Here is a 22418-nt window from a genome sequence, read left to right as displayed (position 1 = left end):
TGGTCAAATGCTCGGTATAGGTGCCGATACCGATACTAGTATCGGTATCGGGACAACCCTAGTTTAAATACACTTCCTGCAACCAGCATCAGGTGATGACTGATTGCATGAGATGATGTGAGCTTCTGGCTGCTGAGGGACACCTGCTGGTGGACACCAGAACTGCAGCCTAGATCTGGCAGCCACAGTGCCACCAGCAGGTGAACCCTTTCCTGACATTGCTACAGCCAGACAACTAAGAATGCAATGCCACACAATGTTGTATAATATTTGGAGTTTTTTTTTCATTTCTGGCTTGTGTATACCATGCTACTGGCTACCTCATACAAGCTTTGAATAGAGGATGCTGTAATCTGCTTGTTTTTAATGCACAGTTATTTTAACTTTGGAAAAATAAAGAATATGTTTTATCTATTAAGCTGCCTCATGTTGTGCCAACAAAGTCCTCCTCTTTCAAACCTATAGGATTTCTATGGTTATCATATATGTTTAAAGGGATGTGCTACGGTAGAGGTCTACCTAATTCTCAGTATTTTATGATATTACTTAATATTTACTAATCACAGGTTCATGTTGAAAATTCCTACTCCTTTCCCCCTCTCCATTGTGAAATTGAATAGCTCTGTTGTTGGACATTTTACTCTTTTCTTTTGTGATAATACTTGTGATTTATAATTGAGAAATTTGTAAAACGTGGCACTCCTGACTAGCCTATATTACTTTACAAGTATACACGGCATATATAATAATATGGACACTGTAAGAGTAAGAATTGACAAAAGAACTAACAATGACTTTGAAACTAGTGACCAGGGCCGGCCCTACCATTGGTCCCAGTGGGTCCATGGGACCCATGCGGCACTTTCAGAGGGGCGGCAAATAAGGTCAGCACCAGGTGGGTTCTTGGGTGTGCTGAAGCTCCCCAAAAAAGTCTTCAAGCATCCTTATAGCACCCCCAAAATTTCCACCGAGGTATTGCAGTACAGTCACACGATTTAAAAAAAAAAAAATCTGGTACCTGCTGTCAATCCTGTCTGCAAGAGGCTAGGGACTCTTTTCTGAAGTGGAGGGACACAGTTGAATAAGCCACTAATGATCAGCTAGACCCAGCAGGGTCTGGGTGGTGAGCCTGCATCAGTGGCGGCTTGATCCATTGCTGGTGCTACCTATTAAAAGCACTGGTGGTGACATGTGGTGTCTCCTGCATTTGGAGAATGAGATAGAAGCAGCAGAGAGAGAGCCCAGTCATGTGCAATATGGGAGCCTGAAAGAAGGAGGTCTTTCAAGGAGAGAAAGGAGAGCAGCTATGTTTCCTTATATGGTGGGAGGAGGAGGAGGAGGAAGCGGCTGCACTCAATACATTGCAGTCTGCAGGGCTGACTGAGCCTGCCAGTGTCAGAGGACATAAGCAGTGTGTGTGTGTGGGGATTTCCTGCTGTGTAAGTGCCTTGGTCACATGGTGTGGTCCGAGGAGGAAGGCTTAGGAGGAGCCAGGATAATTCATTATTGCTGCAGGCAGTCTGTTCTTAATGGAGCTGCTGAGCCTGAAAAGGAGGGGTGTGGGGGCTTACCGTTCCTCTGATTTGATCTATGGCAGCATGCTGCAGTACACAGGCACTGACTGAGGGGCATGCCTGGTCTGGACTGAGCAGTGGGCACTCTAAGAGGAATCCTCTGATCTCAGCTTTCTTATTGGGCTTGGCACTGGCACTGCAATCATTAGACTGCCCCCCCAGATCAGGAGTGCCTGTGACTGCTGATTGCAGTGCCCAGATGATGATCAGGTGTCCTCATTAGAGTGCACCATTAGACTCTATGAGTTTACTGCCTGCTCTGGGCACTGTGTATGAGGTCATTGGCCTGCTCTGGGCACTATGTATGGGATCACTGGCCTGCTCTGAACACTGTGTATGGGGTCACTGGTCTGCTCTGGGCACTGTGTATGGGGTCACAGGCCTGATCTGGGCACTGTGTATGGGGTCGCTGGCCTGCTCTGGGCACTCTCCTGCTCTGGGGATTCTAGAGGGCACTCTCTCTAAGTGGGAAATCTCCTGCTCTGGTTACTCTAAGGGGTCACTGTTCTACTCTGGGCACTCTAAATGGATACTCTCCTGCTGTGTGCACTCTAAATAGGGCATCCTCTGTGGGATATCCCCTGCTCTGGGCCCTCTAAAGGGGCCATTCTCCTGCTCTTGGCATTCTTGGGGGGCACTCTCCTGCTCTGGGCACTCTTGAGGAGCCACTCTCCTGCTCTGGGCCCTCTGGAGGGGGCACTCTCCTGCTCTGGGCCCTCTGGAGGGGGCACTCTCCTGCTCTGGGCCCTCTGGAGGGGGCACTCTCCTGCTCTGGGCCCTCTAAAGGGGCCATTATCCTGCTCTGGGCACTCTTGGGGGGGCCACTCTCTGGCTCTGGGCACTCTTGAGGAGCCACTCTCCTGCTCTGGGCCCTCTGGAGGGGGCACTCTCCTGCTCTGGGCACTCAAGAGGGGCCACTTTTCTGCTCTGTGCACCCTTGGGGGCCACTCTCCTGCTCTGGGCACTCTCTAAGTGGGAAATCTCCTTCTCTGGGTACTCTAAGGGGTCACTGTTCTACTCTGGCCACTCTAAAGGGAGCACTCTCCTGCTCTGGGCACTCTAAACGGAGCACTCCTGCTGTGCACTGTATACTGCTCACTGTCCCCTCACTGTATGCTGTGACTGGCCCTACCATGTACCAGGGGTTATCATTGTTGCCCCTTATACTTGTTGGGGTTTATCATCGCTGGTTCCAATCAATTCTGTGTGCCTGAAGGCCCTATTTTGTCTACAATGGGAGAGACAATGAAAAAACACACACTTTTTTGCCACGCCCACCTTTGGCACACCCACTTAATGGCCACACCCACAAGAGGGTGGCACGCTACACGTGCCACATTAGCACCACCACTAATACTTTCAGCACCCACACAGAACTCCTGCCCACCAGCCAGCCTGCTCCGCTGTTTATTTCATGGGGACCGCCGCTTATCCCACTGTGAGCGAATCTGGCACCACTACTGTTAGAGGTGAAAGGAGCGGGCAGGCAGAGCACTCGCTGCCATACCCACACAGTGGACTGCCGGCCCATCCTCTCTGCGGCTCCCCCCATTGCTGCAGACAAATGCCATATCGGGACAAGAAGCAGAAACTGCAGGTGAAAGTCAGCTGACCAGCTGACGGCCAACAGCATGAAGGGAAGGAGCTTTTTGCTGTGAACAGAGGCCCTATGTTGGAAAGGGCATCGCAGGAGGCACGATTGACACAGTAAGCAAGTAAGTGCCAGTGCCATTGATTCCATCCCCACCACCACTGCCTCTTACTAAACTCCCCCCCACCACCACATATGCCTCTGACTGAACCCCCTCCACCATCACTGCCTCTGTATGAACCCCTGCACCACCACTGCATTTGACTGAACCCCCCACCACCGCTGCCTCTGTCTGAACCCCTACCACCATCACCACCACTGCCTCTGTCTGAACTCCCCCTCCCCACCACCACTGAACCCCCCCTCCCTATCACTAGATGGGGAGGTGACAGGAGCGGGCAGGCAGAGCACTTGCTGCCATACCTACACAGTGGACTTCCCGTCCATCCTCTCTGTGGCTCCCCCCCATTGCTGCAGACAAATGCCATGTCAGGACAAGAGGCAGAAACTGCAGGAGAAAGTCAGCTGACCAGCTGATGGCCAACAGAGTGAAGGGGAGGAGCTTTCTGTTGTGAGCAGAGACCCCATGTTTGAAAGGGCATCTCTGGAGGCACAACTGACACTGTAAGCAAGTAAGTGCCAGTGCCATTGATACAATCCCCACCACCACTGCCTCTGACTAACCCCCCCTCCCCACCACCACATCTGCCTCTGACTGAACCCCCTCCCTCCCCACCACCACATCTGCCTCTGACTGAAGCCCCCTCCACCACCGCTACCTCTGTCTGAACCCCCAACACCACTGCTGCCTCAGACTGAACCCCCACCACCACCGCTGCCTCTGTCTGGACCCCCCCACCTCCACTGCCTCTGTCTGAACCCCTCCACCACTGCTGCCTCAGAGTGAACCCCCCACCAGCACCGCTGCCTTTGTCTGGACCCCCCCATCACCACTGCCTCTGACTGAACCCCCCCACCACTGCTGCCTCTGACCGAACCCTCCCACCACCACTGCTGTCTCTGTCTGAACCCCCCAACACTGCTGCCTCAGACTGAATCCCCCACCACCATTGCCTCCTCTGACTGAACCCCCTACCACCACCACAGCTGCATTGGACGGAACCCCCTCACCACCTCTGCCACCACTGTTGCATGTAAATCTAACTTCCTGATTCATTTACTTTTAGTTTTAATTGTCATGATATAAAAGAATGGATGTGGGGGCCTTTTGGTGGGTGTGATTTTTTTTGGGGGGGGGGCAGCATTTAATTCTTGGACCCAGGCAGCACAATGTCTTGGGTCAGCCCTGATAGTGACCATTACAGTGTATACATAAAGTTGAAGCAGAGAGTTTGTATATTAATTGGTAAGCAGTTATTATTACAAAGTGGTAATATGCGATTCTTGTATGCAAAATGTTTACAAACAACAAAACTAAACTATGTCTGCTTGTGTTCTTGAGTAACTCTCATTATATTACTAATAGACGATTGTCTAAAGACCAAGAATCCACAAGTGCCTCAATGTCTGGTCTATGATAAAACTTTAACCACTTCAATACCAGGCACTTAAACACCTTCCCGCCCAGGCCAATTTTCAGCTTTCAGCGCTGTCGCAATTTGAATGACAATTGCGCGGTCATGCTACACTGTACCCAAACAAATTTTTTTATCATTTTGTTCCCACAAATGGAGCTTTCTTTTGATGGTAATTGATCACCTCTGCGGTTTTTATTTTTTGCGCAACAAATAAAAAAAGACCGAAAATTTCAAAAAAAAAAACAAGTTTTTCTTTGTTTCTGTTAAAATTTTTTGTAAATAAGTACGTTTTCTTCTTCAATGATGGGCACTGATATGGCTGCACTGATGGGCACTGATACGGCAGCACTGATGGGCACCGATGAGGTGGCACCAATGAGGTGGCACTAATGAGGTGGCACTGACGGGCACTGATGATGGGCACTGATAGGCAGCACTGATGGGCACTGATAGGTGGCACTGGTATGCGGCACTGATGGGCACTGATAGGTAGCACTGGTATGCGGCACTGATGGGCACTCATAGGTGGCACCAATGGGCACTCATAGGCGGCACTGATGGGCACTCGTAGGTGGCATTGATTGGTACATATGGGTGGCACTGATGGGTACTTATGGGTGGCACTGATGTGTGGCACTGATGGGCACTGATAGGTGGGCACTGATGGACACAGATGGGCACAGATGGGCACTGACACGTGGCACAGATGGGCACTGACAGGTGGCACTGATGGGCAATGACAGGTGGCACTGATAAAATATATTGGGGGCACTGCTGGCAGATCTGGAACATAATGGTGCCAATCAGTGCCCATTTGTGGGCACTGATTGGCACAGATTGGGCACATTGGGCACACGTGGATGGCCATGGGGTACATACCTGGCCATCCATATGTTGCCCCTTCCCTGGTGGTCCTAGTGGCGATCCCTGGTGGTCCAGTGTGGTGATCTGAGGGGGGGCTGCACTGATAAACAATCAGCGCAGACCCCCCCTGCCAGGAGAACCGCCGATCGGCTCTCCTCTACTCGCGTCTGTCAGACACAAGTGAGGAAAAGCCGATCAACGGCTCTTCCCATTGACAGCGTGATCAGCCGTGATTGGTCACGGCTGATCACGTGGTAAAGAGCCTCCGCTGGAGGCTCTTTACCAAGACCGGTGGAGCGGTGTGTCAGGCTGACACACCGCTCCACCGATCGCTGCGATGCGCGCCCCCGCGGGCGCACGGTGGCATGTTATCCTGCTGGACATCATATGACGTCCAGTCAGGATAACGGAGCCACTTCCTGGACGTCAATCCGCTATAGGGCAGGTGGGAAGTGGTTAAGCTCCTAATTTTTTCTGAATCTTTGTTATCATCTGGCTCCCTGGCAAGAACAGCTTGAGGAGTCCCTGATTAAAGAAATAAACAAAATAAAATAAATAAATAAATAAATAAATAAATAAAAAAAAAAAAATATATATATATATATATATATATATATATATATATATATATATATATATATATATATTCTCTTGGATATTTTAATCCTCTGCTGATGGTTGCCATTATGTTCCCATTGTCTTAAATGTCTTCTAGCTTTTTTCAAATGAAAAAAATGAAAAATATATCTTCTTAATTTTAACACTGGAGTTTTCTTGTGTGGGGCTGCTACACCCCAGGAACATTCTATAAAAAAAATGCTGATTTCATTTTTTGCCACTGGCTGCCTTAATTCCTGAAGTTCTCTAAATACCTAAAAAAAATTGACTTCATACTTTATACTTTTCTGAAACTCTTTAAAGATATAGACTATTATGTTTTAATTTTTCACAGTTACATTAAACAAAAAAAAGGTTTTATCATTTACTGTGAATTGGGGTACACTGCAATATAAAAACATGAAGCAGGTATTATTTTAGGTCCATTGTGGTGTGTCATAACTTGCATTAACATGTATACATTAAATGCACTGCATTGAACATGCAACATTGTATTCTGTCAGTAGGAAAGGCAGCTTCCCATTTGTTGCCAAAAATAAGAGTTGAGCTTAGTGCTTCTCCACTATATATCAGTGAACACAGGACTTTCTCTGATAGTTCAAGGTGGAGAGGAGGGCAGATGTCGTCATGACCTCAACCTTGGCCAATCAGAGGAAGCCTTTTGTTTACTGATAAAAGTACAAGGCTTCGAGAAGCACTATCCCAACTCTCTTTATATGCAGCAGAAGAAGAGAAGTCACTTGTACTGCTGCCGGAACACAGATCTGCTTATTGTATGTAGATAATGCTATTACAGTTAATTACATCACATCCTAAGGCCCTATTGTTCTGTAACAGAAATAGTTATTTTGGGCTAGCTTGATTTAAAGTGACATTAAACATAGAATTCTACTTTAATCGCTAGCTCTGGCTGATCAATATTAGTCAGAGCATTTATTAAAGTTCTAAAGACCCTCTGTGCTGCAGCTGCCCCCCGGGGCAGAGTCCTGCTGTCTGAGTCAATGGACGCAGCAGCAGGACTCGGGAATGAGCAGGCACGTGTGCCCCCAGGGACACCTTAGGGCCATCCAATGAAGAGGAGGGGCATGGAGCAACAGCAGGGGACCGCAGAAGAAAAGGATCAAGGCTGCTCTGTACAAAACCATTGCATAGACATGTTTTTTATTTTTATGCATGTAAGTATAAAATGTTTACTATTTTAATTTAAAAAAAAAATGTTTTTAGAAACACTTTATATCAAATACTTGTACAAACTTAATAATAGATATGTTGTAACACAATGACAGAAAAGATACATAAAAGGTGTGTTACCCTGAGATCTTATAGTTACAATAACAAACAGCATGTTGTACAAACTAAGATACGAATGTTTCTATATACTTTTAAGTGACAGACTCTTGCTAACTTAACTGTTCTAATAGAAGCACATATAACATGTTGTGACATTGTCTAATATTCTGACACAGTGACAGGTGTCATATTGTGTCAGATGACATCTTTTTATATTTTGTACTTCGATCAAAGAGGGGTAGTGACAAATACCTGATCTTTTTACACAGACTAACAGAGGACATGTTCTTAAATATGCCCACAGCTAATATATTACCATGGTATGGCATACAGTATATTCAGTTGAACTTCAGTTAGCTGTGTCAAACCATGATAAATTCAAGTATTCTCACCTATTGACTTATGAAGTTTCATGAAACTATATTTCAATGCTCTGAAATATATTTACTCATATACTGACACATGATGTAATTCAGCATTGTAAAATATCATGTTATCTCATCCAGTTACATGTTCTTTTTCTCCAATACTTTATTTAACGATAACACATGGTAAGTACAGAAACCACAGCATTGGCAAATCTGAAATGAAACATTTCCAAAAATAAGTCTTCACATCAAAAGCCAGTATGTATAAAAGAGGCAAGCATGTAAATGAACATATGAGACAGAACACCAGGGTCTAGGAAGACCCTGTACCCTGCGTGGTATTTTGCATGGTAGACACCATTTTTATAAAAAAGAAGACAAAGAGATCTCACAGAAGAAGAACAGTATGAGGAAAAAAGAAAAAGGAGGAGAAAAAAAAGGAGGGGGGAGAAGGGAGGAGGAGTGGGTGGGTGGAGGAGGTAAAGGGGAGGGGGCAAGGGAGCCATTAAGCCTGCCAAGCACTCCTTCCAGGCTTGGGGACCCAACATTATAGTCTTTAATATAGGGGATTTAAGTCACCAGCTCTGTGAACTCCTCAGAATAGACTAATCCATGCCAGTAAAACTATTTTTGGGAAATTTCTCACGAAGGCCTTTCTCTTTGGCCACCAAATCCTCCATCGCATTGATTTTGGCTATTTTTTTCATCCAGAAGGCTACTGACGGTGGCTGTGCCTGCTTCCAAAAAGGCGGGATGCAGCTCTTCACCACTGTAAGCAGGAGAGGTAAAATGGATCATCTGTAGACCTTACTAGGAATCCCGTGGTAATGCAGAAGGAAAAACGCAGGATCTTTCGGTAGCTCCCGATCAGTGAATTTTTGAGCTATGTGGTGAACCTCCAACAGATATCCAAACATTGAGGGAACATCCTTTGAATCTTTACTGGCGTATGGCACCACCGGGTCAGCACTTTAAACTCAGCTTCCTGGTGCTTAGCGCAAATAGAAGTTTTGTAAGAAAACAAAAGAATTCTTTCCACTTGTTTGTCTGTAAATTGTAGCCCTAAATTTCGTTCCCACTTGGGGGTACAAGGAGGTCTGATGTCCGCCTACGACGATATCAGCAATTGATAGGTCTGAGAAACTGCATGGTGCAGTGGAGCTTGTTCTATACACAACAGTTCGAATGTGGTGAGGCTTTCAGAAAAGTCTCTGGGGAGGGTAAAGAGCCAATGAAGTGGGACAACTGTAATTTTTGCCAGAATGATAGTCGGACAGTCGGATAAAAGTCGGATCATTTATGACTTGTTGCCTGGTTATCAATTGTCCATTTACAATGAAATGATGGGCCTGAAATCGCCCAGCTGATTTCAAGTCCTGGAATCTAGAGTCATGAAGTCTGGGGCTGAAAGCAGGGTTGCTGACAATGCTGGTGAGTGGCGAGGGGCTTGGAGCAATAGAAAAATCACGGAACGCCTTTGAACAGACCCACCATGTCTCTCCCACCGTGGGGTGATCTAAAACCTGGCTAGGCAAATCTGTTTGGCACCACAGCACCGATTCCAGTGGAATCCCTGCAAGGATCTGTTCCACCTGCATCCATTTTTTAAGAGGACTATGGTGGCACGAATCCAGAACATGTGTCAGATGTCATGCCATGTGATAGAGGTTAGCATACGACAGATCCATGCCACCCAGCAGCGTCTGTAATCACAAAATTGACTGTGCCATGCGAGGGGGTTTCAGGGCCCATAGGAAAGTGATAGGAGTCTGGTTCGCCGCCCTAAGGAAGAACGAAGACACAAATAGGAAGGGCCTGGAAGTGGTAAAGCAGACGGGCATAATAATTATTTTTATTATATTAAACCATCTAAACCAAAAGAACAAGCCATGTTGCCAGGATAGAAGGTCCTTTTTAATGACCACCAGAAGAGGAAGGAAGTAAAGTGAAAAAATGTCTTCCACCCTACTGGGTAAAAGGATGCCCAGATACTTTATGTGCAACGGGGCCCATTTGAAGGGGAAATCAACCCGAAGTAGAGTAGTTAGAGAGATTGGCATAGATATATTCAGTGCCTCTGATTTCTGATAGTTGACCCAGAAAAAGGTCTCATAATTCTTCAGTTCTGAGAGCAAATTCGGGATAAAGACCAGGGGATTAGACAGAAAGAACAATAAGTCATCCACATACGCTGCAATTTTAGGGGACAATGTGGCATCTAGATGAAGGCAGTTGATATCTGGGTTATTTCTAATTGAGCGTAGACCGATATATCTAAGGTTCTCTATCAAAAAGGCCCAATTCACCCTGTCAAATTTCTTCTCGGCGTCAGTCGAGAGGAGCAATATGGGGGATCTTCCATGTCTGAGCGGTATAGATCAAATTGATAGCCTTAGCTGTATTATCTCAAGTTTCCCTCGTATAGACAAATCCCACTTGATCAGAATGAACTAATTGTGGGATTAATTCAATCGGCACATTGAAAAGGATTTTGGTGAATAGTTTAAGATCAATGTTTAAAAGAGGGATCAGCCAACAATTTTGACAGTATAGTGGGCCTTTTCTCTCTTTCACAATCACCGTGATATGTGCCCGAAGCATATCTTTTGGGGGGGATGATAATCTCCTCGCCCACTGCAGTATATGCAGAAAGAAAGTGTGGAGTCAAAAGATCCCCAACGGTCTTGTAATATAAGGGGGAGTACCCAATGGGGCATGTTGCTTTGCCTAAATGGGTTCGCGCTATCACAATAGCCACTTCATCTGGCGAAAGAGGCTCCTCTAAGGCAGCCAATTCCTCTTCCAAGAGGCGGGGTAGCCCTGGCCTCTGTATGTAGTAATGTATGGCCTCCTATTTGGCAGATTCATTAATAGTAGACTTAGGATGGGGAAGATTATAAAGTAAAGTATAATACCTTTGGAATACATCAGCAATTTCCTCCGTCGCATGGACCTTGGTTTGACTTTCATTGAGAAGCTAGGGGACAAACATGTGAGCTTGCTGGGCTCTAAGAGCACATGCCAACAGTTTTCTACACTTGTTGCTATGTTCATAAAACGTGCGTCTGCATTTAGCAATCATGGATTTAGCTTGTCTAAAGCAAGAGAATGCAATTGGTTTCTCAAAACCGTGAGGTCCGCTAAAGCCTTGTCTGCAAACGATTTATTGTGGGTGGCCTCTAGGGCCCTGATCTTCTCCAAGAGATCAACAATTTGCTTGGCTCTGTCCTTGCTGATACGTGACCCATTCTTAATCAGGACTCCCCTGATGAATCCCTTATGAGAAACCAGTTACATGTTCTAACAGGTCAGTGGTTTTTATAATATAACAATGTGCTATTACAGTTATGTATGACATGACATTATCTTTTAATTATGATGATAGTTTTAAAAATAATTCCCTCAAGCAATTCTTGCATTAAGTTTGCACCAATTGATCTGCTTTTACTCTTTTTCTTTTCTTTCTAGAATTCCTTTGTATTTTTTTTACCCAATTTTCAATAATACAGGCCCAATATAACAAGTATATAGCCTAATTTTTGAAAAGGCTGCAAGCATGTGGCTCCCTAGCTCTATTTATACAAGTTAAAGTGGTTGTAAACCCTTAAAATCCACTTTTTTACTACAGGTAAGCCTATAATAAGGCTTAACTGTAGCTACCTCGGATATCTCCTAAACCTGCATGATTTAGGAGATACCCCCCTGTATCACATGTGCCAACGTCAACGGCACATGTGCACTGAAGCAATGGCACGTTTGTGCCATTGCTTCAGCTAGTGTGAGGTTACCGGCGGCTCCCATGCACATGCACGGGAGTGACGTCATCGCAACTCCGGGGAACCAAAGCGTCGGAGCCTGCGATATCCCTGAAGTAACTCCGGGAGCGAAGTTGTCAGCCGGAGCTGTGTACTGGGACTGCTGTGGGGGCTTCGATCTATGGTATTTCGTAATGCGCTAGTATGCTATGCATACTAGCTCATTATGCCTTTGTCTTGCAGGTTTTTTTTCTTTTTTTGTGGATTTACAACCACTTTAAATAACAGATCAGAATAAAGGAATTCTGTCAAGAATCAAGTACATGCCCCTATAATTTTAGGGCATTATTAGTGCTGATGGTCTTGTGCTTCTCTGCACCATGTAAATTTGAATGTTAAATATTATCACTGTAGTGAAAGACACACACATCTGAATATCATTCTTATCCTCATCTGTAAGTTGATAACTGTTGAATACATTTATAAAATGTTGAATCATTGTACTTGTTATACAAGGTGAATTCCATGCTTCTTGTACCATTATTCTAGTTGTTTATATGAATATGAACAAATATGTTTTATGTTTATTCAAGGTATTATTCGAACTGCATTGCCAAACATGAACCGAGAAATAAGAGAACATTACCAAGTTGTTATTCAGGCCAAAGATATGGGTGGCCAAATGGGAGGATTATCTGGAACAACCACTGTGAATATTTCTCTTATTGATGTCAATGACAATCCACCTAGATTTACTCAAAGTAAGTTATACTCAGACATTTTAAGCTTATAATATATATGGAGTACTTTCACCTAATATATATTTTTGGAATTTCAGTATATTTTTTACTTTCTTCTTAATAAGTTATTTTCATAGTATACTTTAAACAAATAAAATGGCTTCAGAATATTCCTGATTAAAAAATATAGAAATAATATAGACATGACATGGCATGATAGATATGAAAGAAATTGCAATTTTACTGAGCTAAGAATTCATTAAATGATTAAGTGGTTTAACCACTTTTGTACTACATGTTTAAAAAATGTAACGCGGTAGATGGTTATTTACCCAGTGCCATATACAAATTGTTCTGTTTGCTAATGTCAGTGAACTGAGGCATTGGTACAGAGCTGATTAGCTTTGTACCTTCAATTTGCTGTTATTTGTTATAGAAAGACCGATCACAGCTTTCGCATAATTCAAGGATTGTGTGTTTATAGTGTCCTCCTCTTCCTCTTACACTAGAGGAAGAGGAGGAAACAGGATCAAATACATGAATGAGTCAAGTTCCTGAGTACTGTAGAAGTTACGGCAGCAGCCCATTCAAGTTGTATAAACCTTTCAGCCTCACCATACATCTGATCTTCACACTGGGGGTTATTTACAAAATGCAAATCCACTTTGCACTTCAAGTTCAAACTACAAGTGCAAAGTGCACTTGAAATTGCACTGAAAGTGCACTTGGAAGTACAGTCGCTGTAAATCTGAGGGACAGATGTGAAATGAGGGGAAGCTCTGCTGATTTTATCATCCAATCATGTGCAAGCTAAAATGCTGTTTTTTATGTTCCTTGCATGTCCCCCTCTGATCTACAGAGATTGCACTTCCAAGTGCAATTTCAGTGCAATTTCAAGTGCACTTTGCACTTGTACTTTGCACTTGTAGTGCAAAGTGGATTTGCATTTTGTAAATAACCCCCACTGTCTCTCTGCGTAACCTGTATATTAAACATTCACCTCTCCTATCCTGCATATTAAATCCACCATGTGACCTGTACATTAACCCCTTCATTCCTCCTCCCTCTGTGAATGATCGGTATGCACTGTATCTAGTGTAGCATTATGAAGCTCCATGTTCTAATAGAAGTATTTTTTTTATTTCCAAATAAAACTGTGGCAAAAAACTGGAACATTTTTGAGGTCTAATTTCTGAAAGGGGTTATTTTGGGGTTTTGCACTGTCCTGGCTTTTTTTTTTTTTTACAGAGAGTAAGGAAAACTGTTTTTTCTCCAAATTGTTTGGTATTACCCTTGTCCTTTCAGAAATAAAACTAAAAAAAAATAGATAGAAAACTAGTAGTGTCAAACTAAACACCTGAAGAAAATATTACTTATATACAAATTATTTTTGTGTAGTGTTGCATGATGGAGTAACTGTCAGTCAAAGTATCACAGCACTGGAAATGGAAAAATAGCCTGTTAATGAAAGGACAGGCTGGAACTCAAGTGGTTAAGCATGTGAAAGTTCTCAATATTGATTTATTGTAATTTCCTGCAAAATATCACTCACATTGAAAGACAGAGGGGTTTATTTACTAAAGGCAAATCCACTTTGCACTACAAGTGCACTTGTAAGTGCAGTCACTGTAGATTGCTGTTGATCTGAGGGGAAGCTCTGAAATGAGGAGAAGCTCTGTTGATTTTATCATCCAATCATGTACAAGCAAAAATGCTGTTTTTTATTTACCTTGCATGTCCCCCTCAGATCTACAGCGACTGCACTTCCAAGTGCACTTGCAGTGCACTTGTAGTGCAAAGTGGACTTGCCTTTAGTAAATAACCCCCATGGTGATGAGAATCAGTAATGTCAACCAGTTTCATTATATTCGCATAGTAAGTGGAAAGATGCTTGCAAGACTAGAAACTGTAGTGATGGGGGTTATATACTAAAGGCAAATCCACTTTGCACTACAAGTGCACTTGGAAGTGCAGTTGCTGTAGATCTGAGGGGAACATGCAAGGAAAATAACAAACAACATTTTAACTTGCACATGATTGGATGATAAAATCAGCAGAGCTTCCCCTCATTTCAGATCTGCCCCTCAGATTTACAGCAACTGCACTTCCAAGTGCACCTTCAGTGTACTTTCAAGTACAATTGCAGTGCACTTGTTATGCAAAGTGGATTTGCCTTTCGTAAATAACCCCCATTGCAGGGGTCTTTCAATTAGAGTGCTGCTGTTCCTTCACTGACCAATCAGCAAGCTGAGCTTCTTTATGTTTATAACTGTAACATTAATAAATATTAATCCTTGTAAAAACACTGTGAAACACAAGAAGGTGGGTTGTTATACTGTGGCATTTTAATTTTTAATTCCATCACCCTCTAGCTTAAGGCACTGGACACCCCCCCCCCCCCCAAAAAAAAAAAAAGAAAAAATCATAATAGTGCACCAGATGTGTATAGCATGTTAAGTCCCCCCACCCCCCCCACCCCCCCCCCCCCACTTCCCAGCAATACTCAGCTCTGATTAGTCAAAGTCAGGAGTTGCTGTAAACAAAGAGCAGCTCTAGCAGTTGCAGCTAAAAGAAAACAAAATCTGTCTGACTCAGTGTTTATCAACACTGTCTAGATGTAAAATGGAAAAAAAAGTAACATTGTTACTATAATATTCTGCACATCAAAGGGATGAGCTCCAATCTACAATCAGTGCAGGCAACCTGACAAATATTTTTTAAATACAGTAGCCCTCTGTTTCATTAATCCTTAATTTACCCTATTCATCCCTAATTAACTCTTTTTTTCTCCTCCCCCCCATTCAGATATTATTTTCCTGCGTTTTTGATCATTTCTATTTTATTAATCAGTAATATTTCAACTTTTTATGTTTTGTTCATTAGTGGTTTAGGTATCACATTAAAAAAGAACAACACTTTGGGGATTACTTACTAAAGGCAAATCCACTTTGCACTAGTGCACTTGGAAGTGCAGTCGTTGTAAATCTGACGGGTAGATCTGGAATGAGGGGAAGCTTTGCACAATCATGTGCAAGCTAAAATGCTGTTTTTTTTTTCTCCTTGAATGTCCCCCTCTGATTTACAGTGACTGTGCTTTCAAGTGCACTTGCAGTGCAAAGTGGATTTGCCTTTAGTAAATAACCTCCTTTTGTTTCATTTGTAAATTAATTTGCAATGATTTGCACTAGAATCATAATTTTAGTGTAGTTTTAAACAGAACAAAGTACAAAATAAAATATATTTGTTTTATCTACAGTAGCTCTATTTATTTTTAAAGTAACACTGGTTAAAAAAAAATGTGTCTTTTGTTACTTTTTTGTCTAAGTATTGTGAAAATTGAACAATTTTTGCAAGACAATGGGAGTTATTTACGAAAGGCAAATCCACTTTGCACTGCAAGTGCACTTGGAAGTGCAGTCGCTCTAAATCTAAGGGGTAGATATGAAATGAGTGGAAGCTCTGCTCATTTTATCATCCAATCATGTGCAAGCTAAAATGCTGTTTTTTATTCTCCTTGCATGTCCCCCTCGGATCTACAGCGACTTTACTTCCAAGTGCACTTGTAGTGCAAAGTGGATTTGCCTTTAGAAAATAACCCCCAATGTCATTAAAAGAAAGCCTTATTTGCCTTAATAAAACAATATATTATTACTTTGTTGTTATAAGTAATGACAAAGTTACTGCTGAATAAATAGGTCTATAACATTAATGTAAATGTTACACTGGTCCATAGGGGATGTACAGGTGAAGTGGTTAAAATCTTAATGATTTTAATTGCAATGGATAAGGCCTCGATGTACAGATCAAATTTTATCAGAGAAACAAATACCATTGCTTTTATTAGGTTTTAGGCTAGGTTCACACTATTGCGAATTGGATGCAAGTTTTCCCTGCATCCAATTCGCATGTCAGGAGATTGTGATCGGCTCTCTATGGAGTCGGTTCACACATCTCCGGAGCGGCTCAGGTGCAAATTGCACAGGTGTCCTGTGCATCTTCTGGTCTGTTTAAGGTCCAAATTCAGGCAAAAATTCGGGCTAAAATCGGACCTGAAATGATGAACAGGGATGCACCGGACCCGCTGTGAGCCGCTCCAGTGCTGCAGTATGAACCCCGCCTGAAAGAGGATTGATAGACTCAAATCAAGGCATACACTATAGGCCTATCATGGAATCAACAAAACATAAATAAATCTAAAACTTTTTTGTACCTTTGGAAAGAACGAGGCAGGGAAAGAACCCTTGTCATGTTTTTATTACTGTCTCTGGTCCTGCTCTGGAGAGACCTCCCCTTTATTTGTCCTGCTTACCGTTATCTCCTGGACAGAAATTGTGAATATTAACATTTTAAAGTTGTCAATAGAACAGGAGGTGAGTGGCAATCTTACTATAGGATACTTGTTCCAGTAACAACTATTTAAAAGGGGATTTTCCATAATTTGGAGTGATATGCTCTCACTTTTGTATCTACATGACCAGAATTTAAGGAACATCTCCCTAATAGGAATTAGATGGCAAAAAGTGACAGAGATTATATGCATTCACTATGCCACCAAAATTAAAAAACAAAAAAATAACAAGATACTGTAAAGTTTTTGCTTTAAATACACATCTTTCAAAATTTAGGTTCAAACCCAGATGAATGAAGGATAATTTTTTTTTTAACAGCTTGCCGACCAGCTGCCACAGTTTTACTGAGGCAGAATGGCACGGCTGTGTGAAACAACGTTACCTTACATGGCTTCGCCTTTTGGCCACTAGGGGCGCACATGCGCTGCTGAAGGTGCTCCCGCGGCGTGTCCCCTGAGCTGATGCGGGCGCGATGACCACTGGGCTCCCAAAATCGCTTGTGGCAGAGCGAGAACTGGGATCTGTGTGTGTAAACACACAGGTCCCGGTTCTTTTAGGGGAGTAGAGACAGATCGTGTGTTCATATGTATGTATGAACACCAATCTCTCTCTCCTTCTAGAGAGTCCCACCCCCCCTACAGTTAGAACACACCGAGGGAACACAGTTAACCCCTTGATCGCCCCCTAGTATTAACCCCCTCCCTGCCAGTGACATTTATACAGTAATCAGTGCATTTTTATAGCACTGATCGCTGTATAATTGTCAATGGTGCCAAAAATGTGTCAAAAGTGTCCAATTTTTCTGCCGCAATATCGCAGTCCTGATAAAAATCGCAGATCGCCGCCATTACCTGTAAAAAAAAAAAAAAATAATAAAAATGCCATAAATCGATGCCCTATTTTGTAGACGCTATAACTCTTGCACAAACCAATCAATATACACTTATTGCAATCTTTTTTTACCAAAATATGTAGAAGAATACATATTGGCCTAAACTTAGGAAAATATTTTTTTTATTGATAAAAAATGTGGGGTATTTATTATAGCAAAAGTAAAAGATATAGGGTAAAAAATAAAAAACGCAGAGTTGATCAAATACCACCAAAAGAAAGCTGTATTTGTGGGAAAAAAAATGTCAGTTAAAACGATGCAGTGCCGTATCGTTAAAAATGGCCTGGTCATTGAGCAGCCAAATCTTCCGGGGCTGAAGTAGTTAATTAAGTCAGTTGAGTGTAGCATGTCATTACTTTCTTTCACTTTCAGCATATCCTTATTTCATCACTTTAATCAGGTCTGTTGTTCTCATTTGGTTGGTGTCCGGAAGGAGAGAACAGAAAAGCTATCTGGAATGTCTGTATGCATAGCTATAAAGTTTTTTGTTTTTTTTCCACCCATTTTATTCTCATTGGGTAAAGGGTAAGAGAATCAAAGAACTCCTTTACACAGGGAAGTTGATGTCTAGAGTAAATTATAAAACATAAAGCTTAAAGTGGTCCTAAAGACTGAAGGTTTTTTTCCTTAAAATGTTCTCTGCATTAAGGTAAAAAAAAAACCTGAGTGCAGCTCCCCCCCCCCCCCTCCCCCCAGCACCCTCTTATATTTGCTTGAGTCCAATCTCGATCCAGGGCTGTGCACAAGACCTGTATCTCTCCTCATTTTCTTCTTCCTCATAGACTTAGATTGGCTTCCGCTGCTGTCAATCACAGCCAATAAGGAGGGGAAAAAAAGCCATGCATTGTGAGTCTATGGACACACAGAGTGTAGCTTGGGAATGAGCCTACATGACTGCCCCAAAGCAAGTTGCTTGCTATAGTGGGCACTGGGCAGGGGGGAGGAGCCAGGAGCACCAGAGGTTATTGTATGGCAGGTAAAGTACAAATAAAGGCAAAGCTTTATAGGCCCCTATAAGGAGATTCACCCTCTCTGTTTGTGAAATGAAAGCAAAAGAAAATCTGAAATTTTGGGTTGCCCCTAGAAAAGTAATAGAGGGAAAATTTTCAAATGTTGACAATAGTTCTGGTGAACTGAGGGTCCCCAAGGGATTGCCTTAATTTGCAGTTAGCCCGTTTTGGCTATGGGACAGGAAGTGAAAGGAAATCTCCCCCATTTGGATGCAGATGGCAAAAAAATGGACTGACAGGGGTTATCACTCCCTTTACTTTATCAAAAATAAATAAATAAATAAAAGATTTGCCTATAGTTCTACATTAAATATGTAAAAAAAATGCAATGGCCTTTCTTGAACAAGTTAGATTTAAGACTAGCTTTTATCGTGTCTACTATTGCATATAAAGTCTAAAACATTTTTATACATCTATGTGTTAAATTTGCAATTTTAATCAATTAAAGTATTCTTTTTATGCTTATGATGTCATAAGCCACATTTAAATGTAAAAAAGCCTCAAAATACTGCCAAGAAACCTTTATTTTGACATTTTGTAAGTAATATTTAATTATAACTTCCATTAGTGACATAAATGTCCTAAATGATGTTAGTAGAATTAAAATTATGCTTTACTGATAAAATTTTATATCAGTGATGACCTTTATGCTTTTCAATGTAGATACTTACCATCTTAGCATCTCAGAATCATCTCCAGTTGGGACTACTGTTGGTCATATTAAAGCAGTGGATGCTGATATTGGCAGAAATGCTGAAGTACGTTATAGAATAACAGATGGGGATGAAATGGGAATGTTTGAAGTAACAACAGAGAGAGCAACACAAGAAGGTGTCATAACTGTAAGAAAGGTATGTAATGTTCTGAAAACATCATAAAACAAATAAAGCTGTAATAGACTGAGACAATATTATTTTAACATCCTCCTTTTTTGGATGTATCTGAAGATTAAACATGCACTTAAATAGTATGCCAACCTAAAAATAATAATTTGAGTTTCATTTTTGGGTGACGCTATATATTTAAATCCTTTGTTTAATTGTACTGCTGGTACAGCTCATGATCAAGTCTATGGCCAAGTAGAAAATGACTCAAGGGGTCAAAAAAAGCTCTGCCCAGTTTTCAAGAAAAATGATGCTCAATATTTTCTTTTTTAAGGGCCTGTTCACACTAAAATGATCTGTTTTGGTGCATTATTACATGAGCATTAACTTAGGTTATTATGAGTGTTAATGTGTGTTGTTTTAGAGAAGCTCTTCATTGTTGTACACTGCAGCATGTCATACATTGCGTTGTGCATTGTGTTATACAGTACAGTGTATAGGGGTACCATTCACAATGAATGGAACCGCAACAAACTGCACATAGAGCTGGCACAATAGTATGTGGTGTGGCAATGCACACATAGTCACAATGCAATTTATATGAGATAAGTCACTAGTGTAAAGTATTCAGCTACATGTGTATTTTGGATTTTAGCTATTCTGATAAAAAATAGCAGGTTGCCTTCAGCAATGATTCAACTGAAAATATTAAATGTTAAATATTAATATACAGTGTTTTAAATTTACCTAACCAAGGCAAATGAAATAATACTAACTACTAATAATAAAACTACTTTTTATTTATGTTTGTATTTTTTCCAAAACATTCCAAAAAAAAGGATACTGCAAACTTCCGCTTATTTATTTTATATTATGAATAATACAATAGGAGTACCTAGAATATACAAAGTTAAATAGGGTAGACACAGGAAGAGCATGCTTATGGAATACATGACATTTAAGGTGCCTGTGGGTAGACACAGGGAGAGCATACTTATTGCCTAGTACACACGGGAGATGTTGGGAGACATCGGCGGTTCAATAAAACCTAGCCGACATTCAGCCCGTGTGTATGTCAGATGGTCCGACAGAAGCCAGCCATTTGGCTGGCTTCTGTTGGACTAGCATGCTGGAAAACCAGCAGCCTTCTAGCTCCCGACAGGGTGACGCCCCCTGTCAGAACACAACAGCCCAAGGGGGAGATTGCTGTACTTACGTTGGATTGGTAGTACAGTGGCTCTAACCGGAGCTGTCAGGCTTAAAGCAGAGTTCCACCCAAAAGTGGAACTTTTGTATTTAAGGACACCCTGACAAGCCAGATTTGGCATGTTGTTTTTTTTTTGGGGGGGGGGGGTGTGGATATCTAGTTTTGACAGGTACCCAGCTCCCACTTCCGCTTGCACTGCCTAGGTAACTCCTCCTCTCCCCTCCCTCCCTGCAATCTTCTGGGACACGTCACAGGTCCCAGAAGATTTCTCGGCAATTCAGGATGAGCAGCGTGACTCGCGCATGTGCAGTGCGCACCCAGCTGTGAAGCCACAAGCTGTCACAGCTGGGTGCCCAAATAGTGATGCCGGTGCCAGGGAGAGGTGGGGAAAGAAGTGAGGCTTCAGGCGGCCACATCACTGGACCATGGGACAGGTGAGTGTGTGTTTATTAAAAGTCAGCAGCTACACTTTTTTATCTTCAATGTTTTTATTAACGTTTTCACAAAGAACATATTGAAAAAAAGGGGGGGAGAAACATAGAGAAATATACAAAATATGTCATACATTTTGGCATTTGAAGGAAAAGCACTTGTACTACATCATATGCCACATTTAAATAACATTCATGAAAGAACAGTATTAACACTCTTAAATACTAGATATAGAGTGGAGAGTGTTTCTCCGCCCTCCCCTGACACTCCGTATGGGATCAGACTGTATCGGGGGGGGGGGGGAGATTCACGTTCCCATGAAGTTGCAGATTATCTAACATTAAGCACTGATTGCTTACACTTTCATCATCACTTTCTTCAGGTCAGCAAGGCCAGGTCGGACATATTGATATGGGTGAATTCTCGCCATGGATTTGTGACCTGAATTTATAAAGATTCTATCTATAAAGATGGACCCGTTATTTTGCCTTGGTAGCAGGTGGTGACCTATCCTACTACTTATGTGGGTTTTCCACTTATGTTCCCTTAAATTCTGTATGTTCCTCAAAAATCAGTATGAAGAAACTTGGGTGTGAGTATCATTGATTGCTGTCAGTGTGGGTAGGTTGGAAGTAGGTGTAATCATACCTTAGCTTGGGTGTGCATATATATCAGGGATGCGCAGGTAAGAGTTCTTATAGTAGGTATTGAGATTAGAAACTGTGAGGGGGAGTAGGGGAGGGGACTGTAAGGCTAGGGGGCAGGACGGGTGAAAGGAAGCGACTGGAGGTTAAAGGTAGATAAGTGCTGATTGTGGAATCTGGGGTATATGTTTTTGTCATCTTCTTCCCCTCCTGTTTCAGGGTATGGGTCTGCAAATTTAGGTAATTGGATGAAGGGAAGATTCTGGACAGCCGCACTCAAAATCAAATGTCTTTATTAAAAAAAGGAGGTAATAATCCAAAAAGTACAAGCCACAGCAAACAACGGATCACAGGAGCTGATGCGTTTCACACTTTCAAAAGTGCTTATTCATAGCTAAAGAACCACAAACATTAACTGCAATATATACACACTGATATCTATTAAACATGTGACCCAATTATTTTCATGGTAGTATACGTCTCTATTTATAATACATATGCTCAAGCGCTTTAGTTTAATATCCAACATTAAGTATTTTTAATTTTTTTATTATATTCAATGGACGTTTCATTAAATGTTTTTGGGTCTTTGCAGATAGCATCTTCCAAACATATATATATTCATATATATTTTTATGCACATCCACTTTTACACATTTTTGTTTTTTTGTTTTTATCTTTTAGAATACTTAGTGGTGCTCTCACATTTAACCACACATGTT

General features: G+C 42.1%; 1 protein-coding gene across 5 annotated transcripts in view; it reads left to right on the top strand.

The window, feature by feature from the left end:
* The window catches only part of LOC141144826 (cadherin-10-like), an 881011-nt gene that overhangs the window by 503225 nt on the left and 355368 nt on the right, over positions 1-22418 (top strand). For all 5 annotated transcript variants that reach the window (XM_073630880.1, XM_073630882.1, XM_073630881.1 and 2 more), the window contains 2 exons: positions 12192-12359; positions 19253-19440. In XM_073630880.1, the coding sequence (XP_073486981.1) occupies positions 12192-12359; positions 19253-19440 (356 nt within the window). The remainder of the gene's footprint in view (positions 1-12191; positions 12360-19252; positions 19441-22418) is intronic.

Source organism: Aquarana catesbeiana, linkage group LG05, assembly GCF_042186555.1.
Source record: "Aquarana catesbeiana isolate 2022-GZ linkage group LG05, ASM4218655v1, whole genome shotgun sequence".
Taxonomy (NCBI): domain Eukaryota; kingdom Metazoa; phylum Chordata; class Amphibia; order Anura; family Ranidae; genus Aquarana; species Aquarana catesbeiana.
Note: the sequence above shows the minus strand (reverse complement) of the source record. Positions and strands in the feature narration are given on the sequence as shown.